Source organism: Cupressus sempervirens, chromosome 2 (assembly GCF_028749045.1).
Source record: "Cupressus sempervirens isolate cs-2001-9-10 chromosome 2, ASM2874904v1, whole genome shotgun sequence".
NCBI lineage: Eukaryota > Viridiplantae > Streptophyta > Pinopsida > Cupressales > Cupressaceae > Cupressus > Cupressus sempervirens.
The window spans coordinates 325,790,795-325,812,508 of record NC_143119.1 but is presented as its reverse complement, the minus strand read 5'-3'; the positions used below and the strand labels follow the sequence as shown (position 1 = coordinate 325,812,508).

Sequence of the window (21,714 nt, the reverse complement as noted above, 5' to 3'; positions counted from 1 at the left end):
TTGGAGATTGTTTCCATCTTTCACAAGGTTGTCTTTAGGTCAAAATTCAGGCAAGGGAGAAAACTTTTGTAAAAATAGTTTTTTCATGTACTTCTCTCGCCCATTGACATTAATGGAAAAGGAATCATTCTATCAATCTATGGAAAAAATATCTTGATCAAGCTCAAGTGTTTAAAGAAACTCTTAAATACCAGCTACCAAGAGTTCTTTATGACTTAGATCAAATACAGATACTCCCCCATATAAGAAGCATCAACATCCAACCAAGATAACCAGTAGTTCTCTATACCATTGGACTGATGCAATCTCTACATCATCTACTCTAAAGAAGGTAGGGGCATAACCCCAAGCATACCTCTCAAATACTCAAATGTATCCTTTAGAAAAGGCTTTATAAATATATCTTTCATCTTCTCTTTTATACTAACATACTCCAGTCTGATCACTTTCTCTCCAACCTTCTCTCTCAAAACACGATACTTAATAGATATGCACTTTATCTTAAAATATAATACAATATTATTAGAAATACAAGTTACTATACTTTTGTTATCATAATGTATGACAACGAGCTCTATAAGCTCAACTGCAATATCCTTCAACATATGCTTCATCCACATAATCTGATTGCAATTATTTGTTGCTTCTACATACTCTACTTCTCTAGTGCTTTGTGAAATGCAATCCTATTTCTTTCATAGCCAAGAAACCAATATTCCTTGACTAAGAAAAATTGTCCACCACTCTTACTCTTTCAGTCATCCATATTGCCTATCCAATCTACATTACAACATGCATATAGAGTGAAGTCATTCAATATGTAATACTAAAAACCAAAATAAGGTATACCCTTCAAATATCTAAAAATCCTCTTTACTGCCAAATACTATGCTTGTTTAGGATCATCTTGAAATCTCAGAACAATGCCAACTACATTACAGCTATATATGGTCATGTATGTGTCAATTATTGTAAACTTACAATCATGGATCTATACTTCTAATCAATACTAGGTGATTCATCATTGCTAGATAACTTATGACTAGTTACCATAGGTTTACCAACAAGTTTACAACTCTCCAAAACAAATATTTTCAAAAACTCTTTGCACAATCTACAAACCCAAGAAATACTTCATCTCACCAATCATGCTCATCTCAAACTCCTTCTTCATTTCACCAATAAATGCTTCACTTGCTTCATCATCTCCTTCGAAGATTATATCATCCACAAATACTTCAATAATTAACAAAATATTCTCAATTTCCTTCAAATACAAGTTACTATATGTAGTTCCTTTATAAAATCTCAATTTTTCTGAATATTTATCCAACCTTAGGTACTAGCCTCTAGGTGCTTACCTCAATTTATACAATTCCCTTTTCAACTTTCTAATCATATCTCTTTCTTTTGTCAAAGGAAATCCTTTAGAATAATCAATGCAAACTTCTTCTTTAAGGTCTTCATTCATAAATGCTAACTTTGCAACCATATGATACACTTTGAATTTATTGTTAGCTATATAAACCAAAAAAAATGTAACTACTTCTATTCTATCAACTGGTGCAAATGTCTATTCACAATCAATAACTTCTTATTATGAAAAACCTTTACATACCAATATTTCTTTATTTCTCACAACCTCACCTCTTTCATTCATCTTATTTCTAAAAAACTACTCAGTTCAAATAACATTCTCATCCATAGGTCTAGGAACCAATTCCCATGTATCATTCTTCTCAATCTAATCTAATTCCTCTATCATAGCTTGAATCAAAAGTCATCTTTACTAGCTTTATGTTTACTTTTAGCCTCTACTTGAGAAATCAAACATAGTTCTTCATTTTTTGCCTTATTCCTTGTCATCACACATTTATCCTTGCTACAATAATATGATTAGAAGGATGTTTCTTTATCAAGGACTTATTAGGTGTCATTCTCTCAACTCTTAGTTCAACTCTAGGCTCACTCCTTGATTCTTCTCTATGTTCCACAATCTTTATGTCATTCTACACATCTGTATCAGTCTCATAAAATAAATCAACATTATCTTGGTTAGCCATTGAATTAGTCTCTCCACTAGAATCATAGTCAAGTATTCTTTCTTGAATTCCAAACTTCTCATCAACTCTAACATTTTTTTTCTATAAAATAGTCTTATTTCTCTTATTAAAATAATTGTATACTTTAATTTTCAATAAATAACCAAGAAACATGTACATTCATCACTTCTTGCATCAAACTTACCAATGTCATCTTCTCTATTAATGTCACACTTACTTCTAAAATTATGATATATTAAAATGATGGTGCATGTTCAAACCAAAGCTCATAAGGGGTCTTACCAACACCACGTTTGATTTGTAATATGATCATTGTATATATACTATTGTATTAATTGTTTCTCTTGAAATGTCTTTAAGAAGTTAGTCTCAAACATCATATCTCTTGTTTTCCTTTACACCAATATGTTTCTCCTCTCTACTACACCATTATGCTTGAGTGTCTTAGGGGTTGAAATTTTTATTTTAATTCCATTTACTTTACAATATTTTTAAAACTTATTTGAGGTAAACTCTCTCCCTCTAATAAATCTTAACCACTTAATCTTTAATCTAGATTCATTTTAATCTCTTCTCTTAAACACCTTAGATTTTTTCAAATGCTTCATATTTCTCTCAAAGATATTTTACACACACCATCCCCATAAAATCATTAACAAGAATCGTGAATTAACTTTCGCCATAGAATTCCCTTGCTTTTGTAGGACCACTCAAATCTGTGTGCACTATCTCAAACTTTTCTTGTGTTGTAAACTTACCTCCTAGAAGAGAGATTTTCTTTTGCTTTACCATAGTACATTCCCTACATACCATGTTAGTAGGCTTCACTATTTTGTGCAAATCTCTAACACCAAGTGTATTTCTTGCTTTTACAATATTATCAAAATTTATAATATGATTAAACCTTTAGTTCCATAATAAACTATTATCAACCTTAGCAACCAAACAAGTCATCTCTGTAGGATTTAACTAAAAAATACCACCTCTTGATCTTGTGACATATCTTACTACCTACACTTTCTCATCCTGATGATAATCATGTAGTGTGATCCAAAATGTTGATGATAATAAAACACACACAATTGAATCCAGAAAACAACTTATTTTACAAATGGATTGTGGAAGTCTACTATTGTTAACCAATCATATTACCATTCTTATCCTTGATAATACATTCATTCTCTGTGAATAAAAACTGATAACCCTTGTCAACCAACTGTCCAACACTTCAAAGATTATGTTTTAGTCCATCAACAAAATAAACATTATCAATAGTATTTTTACCATCAAGAGTAATAGATATTATTCTCCTTATATGACAGGCCACATTATTTCCAACTCTGACAATTCCTCCATCACAACTATTGAACTCAACAAGTTTATTCATATCACTAGTCATATGATGTGAAAAACTAGTATTGATGACCCAATAAAATTTATTCTTTTTAAATTGTGACACTAATGCCTTTTCTTCTCTAAAGTCTTCCTTTTCAACACTTCCTTCTTTGATTACAATAAATCCTAGTTTATCACTATCATTGCCAGTTTTAATCAAGAATATTTCTACACTAGCTTCCAACTCTTCATCATTTGCATAAAGACATTCTCTAGATCTCCTAGGCTTGAAATTTTTCTTATACTTGTTTACTCCCTTAAGGCATTTCAAAGCATAACAATCAAATTCATTACAAGTCCAACATTAATTTTTTTTCCTTACCTTCAAGTTCTCTCTTCATAAGTAGGGAAAGTCCTTCTTCAATTTGTATGTCTTCTTTAGTTCTTCCTCTACTACTCCTAGCATAATATCCACTATGCTCGCGCTCCTTGTTAATGTAGGTGTAACACTCAATGTGGCGAATGTTGTCTCAATTCTAGGAAAATCTCCAGTCAAACTTATCTTTGCTACTTCCAATATTCCAAGAAGAGTTTTCTCTTGTCAATCTTCCAAGGTACAACCCACTCAATCATCTGTGTTGTCTATTTATATGTAGGTGTCAAAGTTTTCAAGATCTTCCATACAATTTCATCTTCATCCTTCTTCCTATCACAAGCCTTAATTCCTACAATAATTTTTGATATTCCACCAAAATAGATTCTTAAAAAATCATCTTCGATCATTTTGTCTTTTTGAAACAAACTTATACAACTCTATAATCTAATATTCTTAGCATGCTTATAACCTTCATACATAGGTTCTAAAGCTTTCCAAATTTAATTTAATACTATGAAAGATTTGGCCTAACTACATTCATTTCTAGGAAGGGATGACAAACATGCTTCTCTACCAAGCATATTACACATAAATAATTCTCTATGTCTTTTAGGACAATCTTCAAGCTTTTCTTCATCAATCACTTAGTTTTTCCCTTAGTAATCAACCAATATCTTGGACACATACATAGAAAACATGTCATGATTTTCTCCTTCCAACTATCATACTTGGTTCCATTAAAATTTATGCTATCCTTTCTAAAATTACTCACCATAGATCTCTTTAAGATGTTAAGCTTTCCCTTCAAGGATTTGATGCTCTAATACCAATTGTTAGGAAGTAAAGTCCACCAAGATAACAGAGAGTGCGGGGGGGAGGGGGTCAATCAATTACGCAATCAAAACAATATTATTTTCCTTATTAAATCTAGAACATGTAATCAGCAAGTGCAATAACCAAAAGAAGGTAACCATACACAATAACACCAGATTTGTTAATTAGGGAAACCATTGATTAGAGGGAAAACCACAATGGGGATGGTATACACACAAAATCATGTGCTAATATATAAATTCCTTGCAAGAGGATGGACTCTATTAGGATCTAATGAAATATACAAAGTACATATCAATCCCTATTACAAGGCTTTAAATCCCTGTGAGGAGAATTCAACACTATTAGGAGTTATGCTAACTCTGTTAAGAGTTGTGAAAGGTAGAAGGACACACTTCCCAAATAGCTTCAAGGGAAAGACCACCAAACTCATTGTCTAATTGGACTCTATATTATTTCTTCCATAACAATACCAAATGATCAATTGTCCCCTATAAATCTCTACCAAAATGTAACTACTGCACTCATTCACTGTGCCTATTCTGTACTAAACACTCCTCAGATTTCAATACCAAATATACAAACTACAAACATACATCACACTAATCCCTTAGATCATTTACTTACATGTAATCAAAACTTATCACTATCACTTTATTACTTGCTTCCATCACATTTCATTACAAACGAAGTAACTTTCCTTTATACCAAGTCCTCAAATTAATGCATTGAGTCTACCTTGAGACTTTCCCAATTTACAATTACAATAGAACCTCATTAAGATAAGACAATGCATGCTAAATTACAACTTTTCATAGTTATATAATAGTTTCAACTCAAAATCTTTATAAATCTTTAGATGTGGACTTCACGCACTCAACCACATCATCAACATGATGTCTTCTTCCTTTATCTAATTATGCTTAACTAGATTCTATCCCTATTAGGAGATATAACCTCATTAACAAAAACCACTTCTAGGGAGTTTTCTCTATATGTTATCTTCTATAAATATAAAAAATTATTACCAATCTTTGACTCTTTGCATGCGCTCTTAACCATTAAATTAGTACACTCTGTAGAACATGTCCTCAATTGCTCTTGACCACATCTTCATTTCATTACTCATATGACTTCAAACATCATCTATTGCGTTGTTAGTCTTTAGCATGTTGACATCAATGAAAAATACTTCCATGAATGCAACATATAATCACATTAACATTCTTTCACATGCTCTATTAATGCTATGATACTCTCCCATAGGAATATTATCAACATTCATACTAACATACTTTACTTTCTAACATTGGATTCTTTTGGCTTATGAGAGAAAATTACTAAACATTTCTTCACATATTGGTCCTCTATTATTTTGAATTAAATTTATACCATTTTTCCTTGGCACCTAAGGTGAGAATTTATAAATGGGGTGCATTTATAGAATTAGGTCTACCTACTTTAATACATGCATTTTTTTACCTAGTTAGTCTTGATTTTTTCACTTCATTAACTTAACTGGCTTTCATATTTATTAATTTTTTGTACTTCATATTAGTTTCATATCCATTATTTGTATTACATTTGTATACATCTAAGATAGCATGCTAATTTTTTATGTAGCAATTAACTTCATATTTGCCTAAGGAGAAGAAGAATGAGGAACTATAAAAGAATGCAGGTAGCTAGCCTTGCTTATGATTTTTTATTTTATTTTATTATTTTTTATCACTCTAAAATTTGTGCCCTATGGGGTTTTATTATATATGTATATGATCAAGTACTAGACAGATAGCAACAATATGTCCCCTTGCTAATGGTTTGTTTTTCCATTTTTTTGTTGATTAGTAATAGGACTGATGGTAAGGATTGCTATGTTCTGGAACTTGTCTTTTTTTTTAAATTATAAAACTGGTATCAGTTAGATAATTGGTAGGTAACCTCTGGCTAATCTTTCAGTGTTTTTGTACTCTACGGTCAATCCCCTATTCTTTTGGCTGCTATCTAATACTTCAAAAACATCAAAACCCTCATATTATCATGTTGAATTGCGCATTCTATATTCTTTTCATTATCATAGTATCATAGCACACATCTAATTTCATATATTTTATATATCTCTATCATTTGAATCAATTGATTTTAGAACATCATAATATCACTATGTCATCTTAATGGTCACAAGTACATTTGAGAGAAAAAAATATGACTGAAAAGATCCTCAAGGATAGAAGACAATGAGACACCCATTGTCAACAAATTCTTTATATTTACAGTTTATTTTCACAGATTAAATTACCTCTTCATAATATTTTCATTGTTATACATGAATTATTCTTGATTGATTCACATTATTTCTAATATACAAGGGAAAATGATATTTTATAGATATTTATTTATAGATTATAATTTAAGTTCTAGAATTACTCAAAATATGCCAATTGCAATAGAAGATTTTTATTGTCTATACTATTTATCAAAAATATAAAGTACATTGTTAGAAAGATCTATCTCTTTTGTGCACCATAATTTTCTTTTTTTTAAAAATTAAAGTTTGATAAAAAGACTTTTTGATAGTGAATCTTATATTTTAACTAAAACAAAATGAACAAAATTTAGAGAACTAATAATATATATAGCTAATTAAAGTATTTAAATAAAGTTTTTAGATTTTAAACTATAATTACTATAAATGAGAATCTCCTATTTTCATTGAATATCTTTGTTTGTATAAATGTGAAGTTGAAGATGAGCTATTTTATTGAATTTACCTATATGGACAGTTAGGTTACCATTCCATAGTTTTAAATGAAAGGGTTCCTTTCTAAACCATACCACACAATATCGATGAATATCAAAGTGTTTTGATACTTCTATCACATTTTACCATTTTGATTTGAAATATCTTGAATAAAATCCATTGTGCAATTTAGGTTATAGATAGTTTCAGTGACAACTATTATACAAAAAAGCATATAAGGGGAACACAACTCAAGTCCTTCACCCTAATATAAACTACATGTGACACACACTACAACTCTAATTTGAAATCCCATTTTCAATGTCAGATTAAACAAATTTGAATCAATTACATAAACCTAAATGATGTTAAGTGATGGATACTAAAAGTGGGATATAACTCAAGTCTATAACCATAACTCAAACAAAAACTGATACATACTCCCACTTTAACACGGAATCCTTTTTCAAAGGTGTCATAATAAACAAATCTAAATCAATTAAATGAATCTAATCGATGCTAAATATTGGACAAGAGTTTGACAATTGAAAGGACATATTTTCCAAGGATTGTAAATAAGTGTGTATATTGACTTGAGTAATATAATGATTACAATTTGGCCACCAAATTGTAATTGCAGGTCAAAATTCATGTCAATGTTTACCCTTATCATGACTTTTGCTTCTCCCTTCATCCTACCTCAAGAACTTATATGATCATTATCAAGATTCATAACTAACAGTATTTATTTATATCTTTTAAATAATGTTGACACATAATTAAAATGCTAAAGGTGTATTTACACAACCAAACACATAAAATTATGACAAACTTTTCTTCTTCTTTTTGGGTTGGAAGGTTTAGGAACCCGATACGGGCCCATACATGCGCTTCTTTAGCTTAGAGCCAAGGACTAAGGGGCATCCACACTGTCAAAATCACCCAGGGCACGATCCTGGTCTCATCCCTTATGATGTCAGGGCTTTGCACTTAGCAAGACTTGATCCCTGGTGGACTCTTTGTGAGCCAGTCAACTTTATAGTAAACCAAAGATCTTTCGACAATTATGACAAACTTTAACATTTACCTATAAAAATAAAATAATATGCTAATTTTAAAATCTTAACATCACGCTAAATGTTTCTTTCCTTTCATAAATTAATAGTGCTCCGAAACTCCAGCAAGTTGGATACCTTCGAGTTATTTATTGACCTAACCAAGGGTCCACCTTGCATGTTTTCTTCTTAAGGCACAAAGTGACCTATTGTTTTAAAATATATAGCTAGTACTAGTTGTACAAGTTATTCCATCAAAATGGACCCAAAAGTTCAGGAATTGGTAGACATATGGAAAATGACTACTGCGGCGAGTTGAAATTTTACATGAACTTAAAATGGCGTCAGCCTGTTACAGAGACGTAAGCCTGAAAAGATCGAGCTGGCGGGTATGTAAAACGTGGTGTGGAAAAGAAGTAAACGACACGCGTTTGCGTCAGAGCGTTTTCACTCCACTACCCTGTACAGTCCTCATAAATATTCATCTACTTTAATTACTGCCTATATATAATAGCCATTGAGTTTCCGTTCTGTTCGGCGAAGTGATTTCGATTGCAGTAGGAGAAATAAAATGGAAAAATGCATATTCCTGGATGAATTCAACTGGGATGCTATTTTAGAGGACCTTGATGCAACCCAAGAAGACAATATTTTCTGTGATTTCATGCTCGAGAATGATGATCCAGATATGATTGATACAACCATAGATGAGCAGATGAATCGTCATCAGGAGCACTTCACTTGTTCTGAGCAAGAAATTGCAGGATTTTTGAATTGCTCAAGCGAAAATGAATACAAAGGACTGAGATTTTTACATCTCTTACTTGCTTGTGCCGAAGCAATTTCAGAGGGAGCCTCTGATGTTGTTGACATTACTCTTTGCAGGCTGCAAGAACTTGTTTCTCCCACTGGTTCTGTCCTTGAGAGGGTGGCTTTTTACTTATATAGCAGCCTTGTTGAAAGGATTAGCCCTCTGGGTCAGATGGAATTGGACTTCTTTAACCTAAGGAGATCGGAGCATTTTATGGGAGCTTTTGGTTTGCTTCACCAAGGATACCCTTACACCAGAATGGCCCATTTCACGGCAAACCAGAGCATAATGGAGGCTATCCTGAAGGCTGAGGACCATAATAAAAGAATCCATATTGTCGACTTTGATATTACGGAGGGCATGCAATGGCCTCCTCTGATGGAATCCTTGAATTATAACAATATTGCAGTTGGGCACTTGAGAATTACAGCTATTAAATGGGAGGACGATGAATGGATGACAATACACACGGGCAGAAGGTTGTGTGAGTATGCAAAATCCCTTGGTATTCCTTTTACTTTCCATGAAAAGGAATTGAATGATTTGAGCAGCATTTGTTTAGAGGAGGAGGATGAGATTGTAATGGCGAATTGCATGAGTGAGCTTCCACACATGTCCAAGAAAAGAAGCAAAGCCAAGGTCACAGAATTCATTCATGGAGTCAGTTGTCTTCGTCCTGCGGTTCTAACTGTGGGAGTGGGAGCTTTATTTGAAAGTGAAAACACCCACTTTTTAAGCCGTTTTGTTCAGTGCTTGCAGTACTCCTGTGCCCTGTTAGACTCCTTTGAAGCAGAAACGTTAGAGCATCCACTTGCAAGAGAAGTGATAGAGAGAACGTTCATCGCGCCAATGATAATGCGTACGTTGGTGTGCGAAGAGAAAGGACTAAATGTGTCTGATATTGCATTTCAGTCTGGTTTTAAAGTAGGTGTTGTAAGCGAGGAGAACAGAATGCAAGGCAGAGCATTGATCTCTCGTCAAGCAGGCAGATCTTATGGAGTAGAAGACCGGGGAGATGGTGGGCTTTGTCTCACATGGGCGTCCATTGCTTTGTTGTGTGTTTATGTTTGGAATACACCATACCCAGGTCCAGAAGGAGTAAACAGTCTGTGTCATGGGCGTTATTATTATTAGGGTTTTGGTTGTTCGAATAAGATTAGGGCGGTGGTATGTGATGTAAGATCATCCACCAACTTCGAACCTCGGACTCACTCAATAGCACATGATCTGAAAGTGACATTTGTGCTTGTTCAAATTTGTTATAATCTGTTTTACATTACATCTATATAATCGTGCAAGTGTTTCCTAGTCAAGATATAAATAAATAACACCTAAAATTTATATTCTATAATATGCAATACATATTTTAAATACATCTATTAAATGAAATACTCAGAAATATCAATTGAAATTATATCTTTAACAAAATCAAAATCATTAGGCTTTCCCCTTGTATATAACTAAATATTAACAAGATAATTTGTAAATGAAAAACCCACACAAAAATATATATCAATATCATCGTTATACTTATATACGAAAGTGAATAGGTGCCTAGAATTTTATCTATTTATATTTTTCTAAAGCTACGTACGATGACTCTGCATTCCGGACGTATACATTGGTCATGACCATAGATGAAACATTTCAGGCGAGTCTGGATGTGGTCCATTGCTTTCAATCCAAATTACTAGCTCTGTGAACTAATATTTACTTTCTTGAATGTACACCACCAAAAGATGAGTAAATAGTTAGACATTTATGTTGAGTTGGCGTGTTTCTAAACGTATCAAGTTACAACCAGTCTGTCTGCCTAATATGAGTTATGTTCTGAGTAACACTAGCCCGAGTTGCCAGAAATATTGCTGGAGGGATATATACTTATAACGAAGCTTCTTTAAACTAGCAATTGGCAATTTGACTAGAAATTGACGACATGCTTTAAATTGGCCAACGAGGGTAACGTGTAAATTCATCCTCAGCTGGTTGCAAAACCACTGTCCTATAAAAATTCTTGCTGTCTGAATTGAGTTTTAAAATTTAATTAGATCAATCGAATTATTTTAAAATATCAAAGGACTTTGGTTCTATTAAGATGAATGGTTCACAAAGAGTCTATCATGGATCAGTCTTATTGAATGCAAGATCTCACACATCAAAAAATTAATGAGTGGAAATTGTGTCCCCATAAATTTGATCAAATAGATACCCCTCAATTCATTAAAAATTACATGTGTATTACAGACTTGATTTCTAATTCTAGAGGATAGTATATCTTGATTAGGGGTCAATGAGTTATGACATGTTCATTTATGAACAAATTCGATAATAGTTTGATATTGAAATATTCTTGTATATCAAATACAATATAATATTATTGGATTGGTGAAATTGGTGTTCTATTTTAACTATGACTAATTAGGAGAATGTGAGTGTAGGTGTTTATAAATACACACACACACACACACATTTATGTATGTATGTATACATATATAAACATAAACATACATACATGCATGCATGCACTTTAGTCTAGCATGCTCAAATATATGTAATAGTAATTGTTTTTTAATATAAAAAACAACAAGTGGGTGCTGACCCGAGGTACAAAAAAAGGACACTAGAAATTTTTAAACAAGTTATTAACAACACTAGTGAAAAATATCTAGAGAGACAACAACTAAGGTCTACCTCTATCAAAAACAAAGGTCCAAATGCGTCAAATCCACCAACCATGGACCTCATTTAAAAGGGTCAGCATGGGACAAACCCTCATACTAGTTGCATTCTTAACCAAAAAACAAGAACAAAGGACTTGGGCGAGCCCTTTAAAGCTAACAACAACCTACTGGTCACAGGAGAGAAAGAAACAAAGAGGAAGAGATAGACTCATCCTTGGTAGGCCTAGAAACCAATCATAGGCAACAAGTAGCCTTTTCTTCTTTCACCCTTATGGCTATAGGTCCACAACCAATAGAACCACTAGTTCAAGTCAGCTATCTCAAAAATCTTTAGTCCCCCCACAAACTCCCTTCCTACCTCTATAGCGAAGGGGTCCTCCTCTATAGCAATAGCGGGAGGGAAGATCTTGAATCTAATGTTGAGGGAGAGAAACTCTCAAACATTAACATTGTCTAGTGGCCACCTAGGTGTTATCCCATTTAATAAAACTAACTACCACCACCAAAAAACCAAAATCAACTCCACCTCTATGGAAGTCAATCCCATAGTCAAGATTGTAGAGGACTCAACCAATGAACTCCACATCTACTTTGGAGGAACACTTCAAATCCACAAACGAAGATTAGAAGAGGCAACACTCCCACTATAGCTTCCTTCCCACTTAAGAACAAGGAAGCCCACCTAAATAGGGATAATGAGAAGGAAAATACACCCCACAAAAACCCTCTTTTGAAACTTGTCCACCATCTTGGCATTGAACAAATGAGGAGTATTGTTTAGCCTACTATCAACAACATCCATGCAATATATCACCATCTCAATAGATGATATATGCACCTCAATAAGAGTTCTGTGCATAATGTATAACAACATGAACTAGTCCTCAAACCAAAGAACCAACTGAACATGCCTTTGAAACTGAAGTTGAGAGTTCATATCAATAGAAATAAAAACCACCTAGTAGCTAACAGGAAAACTAAAAAATAGAGCCCACTTAAGAAACTGGGTAATATACATCATGACAAAAGTACCAAAGCTTGATAAGGAGGCAGAGTGGAGGTGACTTATATAAAATTAACAATTGTAATTTTAAACTTGTAATTATGAGCATTCATAATTAAATCTTGATTAGAGGTAGATGAGTTATGACATGTTCATTTAGAAACAAATTTCATATAGTTTCATAAAAAAATATTCTTGTACATTAAATGTAATATAATTATATAAGCATCAGAATTGAATGAAAAGTATTTCTTAAATCTAGAAAATAATAAGTTATGTGTTGCTAACTTAGCTCACAACTATTGGTCTATTTTTGTATGGTACTTTTGGGTACCTCAACAAGATAAGTTTTGATGTCACACAATGTTTTATAACAAATAGAAAAGAAGCCAAACAAAAGAAGATTAGGTAAAAGTCTAGGAAGAAGTCACTGCCATAGCATTAAGAAACACCCTTTCTTAGTATAAAATACTTCCAAACTAACATATTACTAAAAATCAACTTACTACTATCAACAACTAACATATTGTCACAATAAACAAAATATGACACAATGTATTATGTTTTGACCATAGAAATATAAAATTAACATTTAGGATTAGGAAATGCAAAAGATTAAAATGTACAACTACTTTATCTTATATGATTTAGTTTATTGTAATCTTTATTTTTACTTATTTGTTTTCCATCTTTGACTTATTCAATCATGGAGACATTTTATTTACTATATTTTTTCACCTTTTACAAATATTTTTACATTTAAAAAAAAATCTCCTTTACTTATGTTCTATAATTATAAAATATATATTTCTCTACATTCTTTCATTTTAGATTATGTATTCTAACATAATTACATATATTCATGAAATGTGCAAGGAAAAATATTATATCTTAAAATCCTTCAAGATATATACACATATGGTAAGTCTATAAAGAAAAGAGATAAAATTATTAAGTGATGAGAAGTAATATACTAGTTAGGGTGAATCAATACCATTCAAAATTCCTTAATCATCAACAAGGTATGGATTTTTTTATCGGTAACAAAATATCTTTATATTAATATAGAAAAAAGCGTAAGTAGAATGATTGCATCTTCACTTCCATGAAAAGACTAGACCAAACTACAACACCAACACACATAACACCCACCTAGATATGAAAATATCACAAAGAGACAAAAGTGTGATAACAACTACCACATACAACATACACAATTCATAGGCCAAGGCCAACTTTGACTAGATATACAAGAAGTACATGCCAAAAACTAGAGATTGTAAACATTAGATATAAAAAATCATTTAAACTAAAGAGTGACTTCTCCCTTGGAGAAATTTAGAATGGTATTACTTTCCTTGAGTATTGAACCAACCCTCTGTCGAGAGCTATGAGTTCCACCACGTAGATCACCATGAGCTCCACCAATTTACTCACACTATTCTTTGGATTCTAGCCCACAACTAGGAAGTAGTGAGATGTATACTCCAAAAATGGCGATGTGTTTACTTGTAGTCCACACAAAACCCACTTAAGTTTACATAGGTTAATGCATTTATTTATTAGTTGTAGACTAGGAGTTGTTGACAACACGGAAGTTTGTTCCTATCTAAGTCATACTTATCCTCTCACCTTGATTGAGGATATCCCACCTTTTGTGGATGTATGCTTAGTTTTCATTCCTATCTCCTAGCACTTTCTAGCACTTTCTAAGCTTGTTCTACAAGCTTCCTAGAGGCCTTTATAAACAGGCTCTCCCTTTGCATTTTTTGTATAGAAATTTCATTTTCACATTGTTGCAATATAATTTCTCTCTTTGTTGCTTCAAGCTCTTGTTCCTTCTTTGGTTTCCCTTCAGTAGGTTATTTGCATGTAGGTGATCTTAGCGAGCTGTGAAGTTCGCTTTCATCAACTTCTACATGGTATCAGATCTTGGTCATAGGTTCAAATCTTTAGACCCTCGAGTAATGCTACGGGCGAGATTGTTCAAAATTTTATCAGTGCTTCCCTTAGGATTCGTGACAAGAGATTAACCACCTCCTATGTACTATAAGTTGGGTGGTTGCATTGGGCATTGATAGATTGGTCTTTTGGTGTAATGGCAACTTTTCTCTAACAATCATGTCAAATTTTTTTCTCACTAATATAAAGGGGGATATTGTTGATATCTTTAACTATTGTTGTCTATTAATGTCTAGTGCATGAGCACAAGGTAAACAAGGGGTCTAGTTAGTGAAATCATCAACTTTTTTTTGTAATAAACTCTAAGGAAATTAAACCTAGATAGGTTAAGCCTATAGACCTTAGCGGAAATGTTTGAAAGGTTGGTGAACTCATTTGTGTTGAAATATTCAAATATGGAAAGGATACTGATGAGAGGGGGGCGGGGGGTGAATCAGAAGTATTATACTTTATACAATAAAACTTTTATCTAAAAGTAAATTGCATGCATGTAAATACATTATGAAAATATGAAACTAAAACATGCATCAACAACACATAACACTGGAATTTGGTAACCCAGAAACCCTCCAAAAATAAGAAGGTAAAATTGGGGTGGGGATGATACCCACAAAATTCACTACGATAATATGATTCAACCACTTCTGATGCTCTACCCTGTTAAAGGCTTTACACTGCGTCAATAGTGACCTGGTTAAAGGATTTACAAACACTTAACATGAAGTGTCACCCTGTTAAAAGATTTAATCACCTTTTGATAAGGATCTACAAATAGCTGTTAACCCAACCTATCTACATAGGATTTCCTTTCTAATACAATGGTAAGAGATTATTAGGTATTATAAACCTGATAGTTTGCAATCCTTGATTGCTGAATGCAGGCACTTGTTCTGCTTTCTCTGATCTTGATCCTTTCTGATCTGATAACCCTTGTTCTAAAAATAGATTTCCTTATACACCCTTGTATATCCACTCGCATCTCTTTACAATGAAATTCCGTCTTCCTTATAAAGACATTTGAGGATTTAGGGTTAGATATGGATCTACGATCCACATTGAATCTCAATTTCCTGCCCAGTACTTCCCTTTTTGCTGATTGGTTGCATGCCTTTTCAATTTTCCAATTGGCTACATGCAGATTGCATAGGAAATGTAAAAGATTCATTCTTATCTCTGGATCATTTGAGATTTACCTTATGTCAGCTACAAAAATAGTTTACATCATAGTTTGTGCAATTACAAACTCTTATGCTGATATCTTGAGTTACTCGGCTCCTAAAGCATTATTGATGCTCGACACATGTTGTTTCCTGGATAGCTCAGCATCTAAAAAAAACTATATCACTCGACAACTTATGTTACTCGGCACTGGATATTACTCGACACTTGAATAACTTGGCACTTGATATTACTCGGCACTTGAATAACTCAGCACTTGATATTACTCGGCACTTGAATGACTCGGCACTTGATATTACTCGGCACTTGAATGTCTCGGCACTTGAATAACTTGGCGCTTGATATTAGTCAGCACTTGAATGACTCGGCACTTGAATAACTCGACACTTATAGTGAAAAATGGTTAAGTGTATTGACACTTAGCTGTCAAAATTATTCTTTAGACCAATAATCTCCCCCTTTGACATGAGTGGCAAAAACACTTAACTAAGATCCTGTGATCTTGGCATTGTTTCATGCATCCTCTTATTCGCTTCAAAAAAAAATTTTTGAAACAAATAACAATATACCTTATGACTCCCTGTGAGTTGATTATGCCTTATACTCTTTGTGACTTCTATCATGTTTCTGCATTATGACTAATATGTTATACAAGATTTGTCAAAAAAATTCTATCTCCCCCTTTCATCATACTTACCCTTTCATTATGTACTTAACTCTCACTTCATACTTATTCTCCCCCTTTTTGACACTTATGTCAAAGGTCTTATAAAGAAATGCCATACTTGGCCAAAAATGTAATATTTACTTCAAGGAGTACCTTCAGAGCTGCATCCCAATTTGCTAGTGCAACATCCAATGACTTATGCTGGATGGAAATCTCTGCTGCTAGGTGTACAAGTCCATCAGTTGTAGAAAGATTGGGGTCTTTCTTGTGGACTGTCTCTGCATTCATCTGCTCCATGTGAAGTAATTCCAAATGAGGAGTGATAGAGGATTGAATTTGTATCAATTTGGCTTTTGTGGTTGCCTCCTCTGCTCCTAAGACATCTAACTCTCTTTGTGTGTGAAGCGATTGGGCAAAATGCTTCTCACTCTGAGTTGGATTTGTGGGGAGTTGCATGCTAGAAATCTTCAAATTTTTCTCCAAGCTCAGTATCTTCTGGCTAGTATCCTATGTGAATGTGGAAAAGTCACACAACTTGTTGTATAGGGAAAATATGTTTCCAAGTACAATTTTGACTTTTTCTATTTTCTTAGCCAGCTCTACTTGTGATAGTGCTATATCACTGAATATTTTCTTGTTTACCTTGCCTTGGAATTTTCTTTCTAACCATTCCAATAATTTGGTGTTTTTTTCCTGGTCTTCACTACTCACCTGGTCAACTATATCAGATAGTTTTTCTACAATTGGTTTTGACTCATCTAGAGACTGTAAGCAGAAAGCTTCGGTGAATATGTCTTTGATTTCATTCAAGGTAAGCTTGTGCTTGTGTTCTCTTCTTAGTGCTTCTTGTCTCCTTCTTCTGTCCAATGCACTCTGAATTTCATTGATCTTCTCTTTAGTGAGAGTGTTGGATTCATAATATGGAATTTTTATTTCTTCATCAAGCTCAGGAATTCCATAGTGAAGTTTCCTGGCTACCTTTGATGAGCTGGAGCTTGGTGTCCTGATTTGTAATTGTAACCTATCGGTGCTCGGTTGCTGAAGAGTCTGTGTTGGAGTACCAGATTTGGGTAATGCAACCAATGTTTGTATTGCAGACTCCTCTTTCTTGCTTGTCTCTTCTTTTTCTTCAGCTTGCATAACCTTTTAATGATCACTAGGTGGGGTTGAACTTGCTGGCTGTTCAGTTGTTTCTTTAGTTTCCCCTACTGCTATACTTGGCATTTGAAGTGTGTCACTGACTACACTTGGTGGAGGTGGTGGAGGAAGGAATAGAATACTAGTAGGTTGTATGATGGAAGGTGGTTTTTGTGTTTTCACCTTGACTGCCTTTGTTTTGACTATTGGATTCTACAATTCATCAACACTGACCAATATAGGATTTGAACATAATTTTGCTACTAGTGTTGATTGGTCAAGGATTTCTAAATCTTCTACAATTAATGGATTGATGTTTGGACTTGAAGTGTCTGTAACATCCTTGATTTTGATAATCTTTGCAGGTGTGATGGTCTCATGAGGAGGACTAGGAGGGGATACCTATGTGTCTTGTACACTTTGATCTTGTTGCACAACTGTATCTTTCTCTTCCTCTTTCTCCTCTGTATGTACCTTTTCATCTTCCTTTTCTTCTCCAACCTTCTTCTCCACTTGTTCCTTTTCTTTTTATTTGATCCCTGATGCCTTCTTCTCATTTATCTGAACACTTGCTTCTGCCTTATATTCTTCATTATACACATCTTCTATTTTCTTGTAAACTATCTTCCACAATCTTGTGGATTTTGTTACTACCTCCTCAATTTTGTTCTGTAAAATGCTGAAAGCTCTATGTTTGGGAGTGAATCTATTGTTATGCCTCTTGACTGCATTTGTTACTTGATCCTTAGTCAAATCAGGCAACAGTCTAGCTAATGTTGATTCCCTTATCTCCCTTTCCATTTGTAAACAAAAATGCCATTCATCCTCTACAATTTTGTACAAATCTTTAGGCATTGATTCATCTAATTCTAGAGGTGTGTGCTTATACTCAGCCATCATAGCATACACTGATTCCTCTAATTTATTTTGTTCTTCTTTGGTGAGCTTAGAAAAAGTTAGATTCTTTAAACCTTTCAAATCATTATTCTTAATCTTTGAACATAATTTATCAATAGTAGTTTGAGGTTTGTGTCTTACCACTTGAAATTGGTTGTTGTCCTCCGACTCAGTCTTTTCCTCATCTGTTTCAAGTTGGGTAACAAATTTTCTTTTCTTCTTTGGCTCTGTAGCAGTCTTCTTTGAAGTTTTCTTCTTCTCTCTTGCCTCCTCTTGGGCTTTTTGTGTTGCAACCCTTGTAGTAGGTCTCTTTGGTGCTAGAGCGGCTACTTTCTTTCCCTTGGGTTGAGGAGCAAGAGGAGTTGTGGCCTTTCTTTTTTTGATCTTATTTTGAACTTGTGCTTCCTCATCTTCTTCAGCGCTTTTCTCTTCATCTTCTCCTAACCCTTGAGTCAGACCTTGAGGTTCATCTTCCTCATCTTCATTGTCTTCTTCTTTCTCTTCTGCTGTTCCTTCTTCTCCAACACCAAATTTTCGTTTAATTTTCCTTACCAATTTTTCATTCTTATTTACTGTAGAGGAAGTTTTCAAATCTGTTATCACCCTTGATTTTACCACATCATAGGTTCCAAAGGCTTTTGCATTATTATCAACTTCTTCTGCAAGGAGGGCTATTATTGCTGCAGAGGCTTGATCAATGTCAAGTTCATATCCTAGTGGCCTAAGCCTTCTTACTCTAGGTATGACTGCTTGTATATAGGTATAATCAATATCTACAAGAAAACAAATGTCCTTTTCATATTTGTCAGTCAATGAAACTGGAATTCTCATTCTTTGTTTCATGGATTGTTTGAAGTCCTCAAAGTAACTAGTCATTTGGGCACCAAAATTATCACCCATTTGTTCAATATATCCATTGATTTATTCAACAATTGTTTTCTCTGGACTCCATCTCACCTTACCTACAGAAGTAAATTCTTTCATCAAATAGAAAAACATGCACACTAAAATGGATCCAAATTTGCACTGAGCTCCCTTGCTCTTCCTTATAGGTCCCAGATTCTCATTAATCTGTTGAAACATGAGCTATGCTAGATCATAAGTATGATCTTTTTTGATCAATTTGTATGCAACATCAACTGCTATACAAGGCACACTGTTTAACCTGCTTGATTGATAGAATTTGTGTGTGATGATTCTCACAGAAAAATCTAGTAGGGGTTCTATGATTGTATCTATAGTCATTCCCCTATTATTCCATTTAGCACCTGTGGTTCTCTCTATTATTTCTCTTTTATCACTACGCAGGGTCTTTGGCCGATCTAGGGTTGGAATACCAGTAACCTTATGAATAGTTTTCTTGGAGAATTTCACTGGCCCTGTTTCTAACCAAAAGGCTCCATCATGTATTCTGCTCAAAACTATATGCACCCATTCAACTTTGAAAATAGTCAAAAATTCTAGGGTTTTGGTTAATCCTTTTCTCTCGACTATTGAGAAATAATCCTTCAGTATGTTGTTCTCACATAACTTGTCATATGCATTGTAAATTTCTAAATCTCCTATGGCTCCAATTTTGTAGTTATAACATCTACGGACATCTTGGACCATAACAACTTTATCAGGAATAACTGATAATGCACCTGTAGGATCCTTCTTATATGCAACTTCTGGGATGGGCTTGAATTTTGGTTGCTTAACTTCATTACTGACCAACTGTATCTCATGAATCTCTTTGCTCTTAGTGGTTCCAGACCCAGATGCCATTGTTTTCCAAACTAGGGTTTACAGTTTAAACAAGTTTATAAACACTACGTAGCTCGGCACTTAAGTAAAAATACCTCAAATTGATGAGACTCGTGCTGAATTGCTGTGGAAATCTTCACAAATGGATTCTAAGCTGACCTTGATCTTCTGCGCTCTTCTCGTCTTTGCTTCGTGTTTGGATGGTAAGAAATGATCAAAAATTGGATTATGTACTCTTTTAAAATAGAGTAATTAATTCTTAGTGCACTGACAACTATCTACTCGGCTCCTGAAGGATTTTGACTTCACTCGGCTCCTATTGATATTTCACAGCTCGATATCATCTATCAACTCGGTCGCTGTTAGCAACTCAGCATCTGAAGACAATTTTGGTTGATTTTACAAGACTCTTAGTTTTGCATCTTTGCTTATGCTGATTTCTTCTTTGCAATTCTTCTATGTTTTCGGACTGATGTATGATGTGACTTAGTTTATCAATCCCACACACCCATTCTTGCTTAATTTGAAGAAGTGTGATCACTTGACCTGCTAGGTGAAGTGATCTCTACACTTGATGTGCTACACTCATTTTTCTTCTTCCATTTCTTATTCATCTCACTTTTGATGTTTTCAACATCTATCTTTGCCTTTCCATTGTTGAACATAGAACTAGGTGCCTTTGACCTTGTTGGGCAATTCCTCTTGATATGACCAGTTTTTAAGCAACTAAAACATGTGGTTTGACTCAACCATCTTTTATAGTTTCCTCTAAAATGTGTTCTTATGCAATTTTGGGGTATATGTCCATATTCTTGACAATAGTGACAACTGTACCTGGTGTTGTAATCCCAAAATTCATGGTTTGATACCTTTGCTGATTGATTTGATGTCCACATAGGCTTTGATCTGCATTCAAAAGCTCTATGTCCATATTTCTTGCAATTATGATAGTGACCCTGAAATCTTGATGTCTTAATAATCTTGGTTCTACATTCATATGCTTGATGACCTTGCTTCTTGCACTTATGACAATAGTTTACATTCTTATCATGTTGATGGGCATTCTTGCTTCTACATACATTAGATGTATGTCCTTTCTTTCCACAGAAATGACATGTAAGTTTGACATTTTTATCTTTGTCGCTTCTTTGTTCATCACTCTTTGATGATTCTCCAACTTCAGTGCTGTTGTATCCAAGTCCTGCTGTATCATGGATTGATCTTGGGG

General features: G+C 33.9%; 1 protein-coding gene across 1 annotated transcript; it reads left to right on the top strand.

Annotated features, from left to right (window-relative positions):
• The first annotated feature begins 8,741 nt into the window (after nucleotides 1-8,741).
• On the top strand, nucleotides 8,742-10,348 carry LOC149572420 (protein NODULATION SIGNALING PATHWAY 2-like). Its single transcript, XM_089815835.1, has 2 exons — nucleotides 8,742-8,792; nucleotides 8,918-10,348. Exons 1-2 carry the CDS (start codon nucleotides 8,742-8,744, stop codon nucleotides 10,346-10,348), a joined length of 1,482 nt encoding a protein of 493 aa, XP_089671961.1.
• Nucleotides 10,349-21,714: the final 11,366 nt, after the last annotated feature.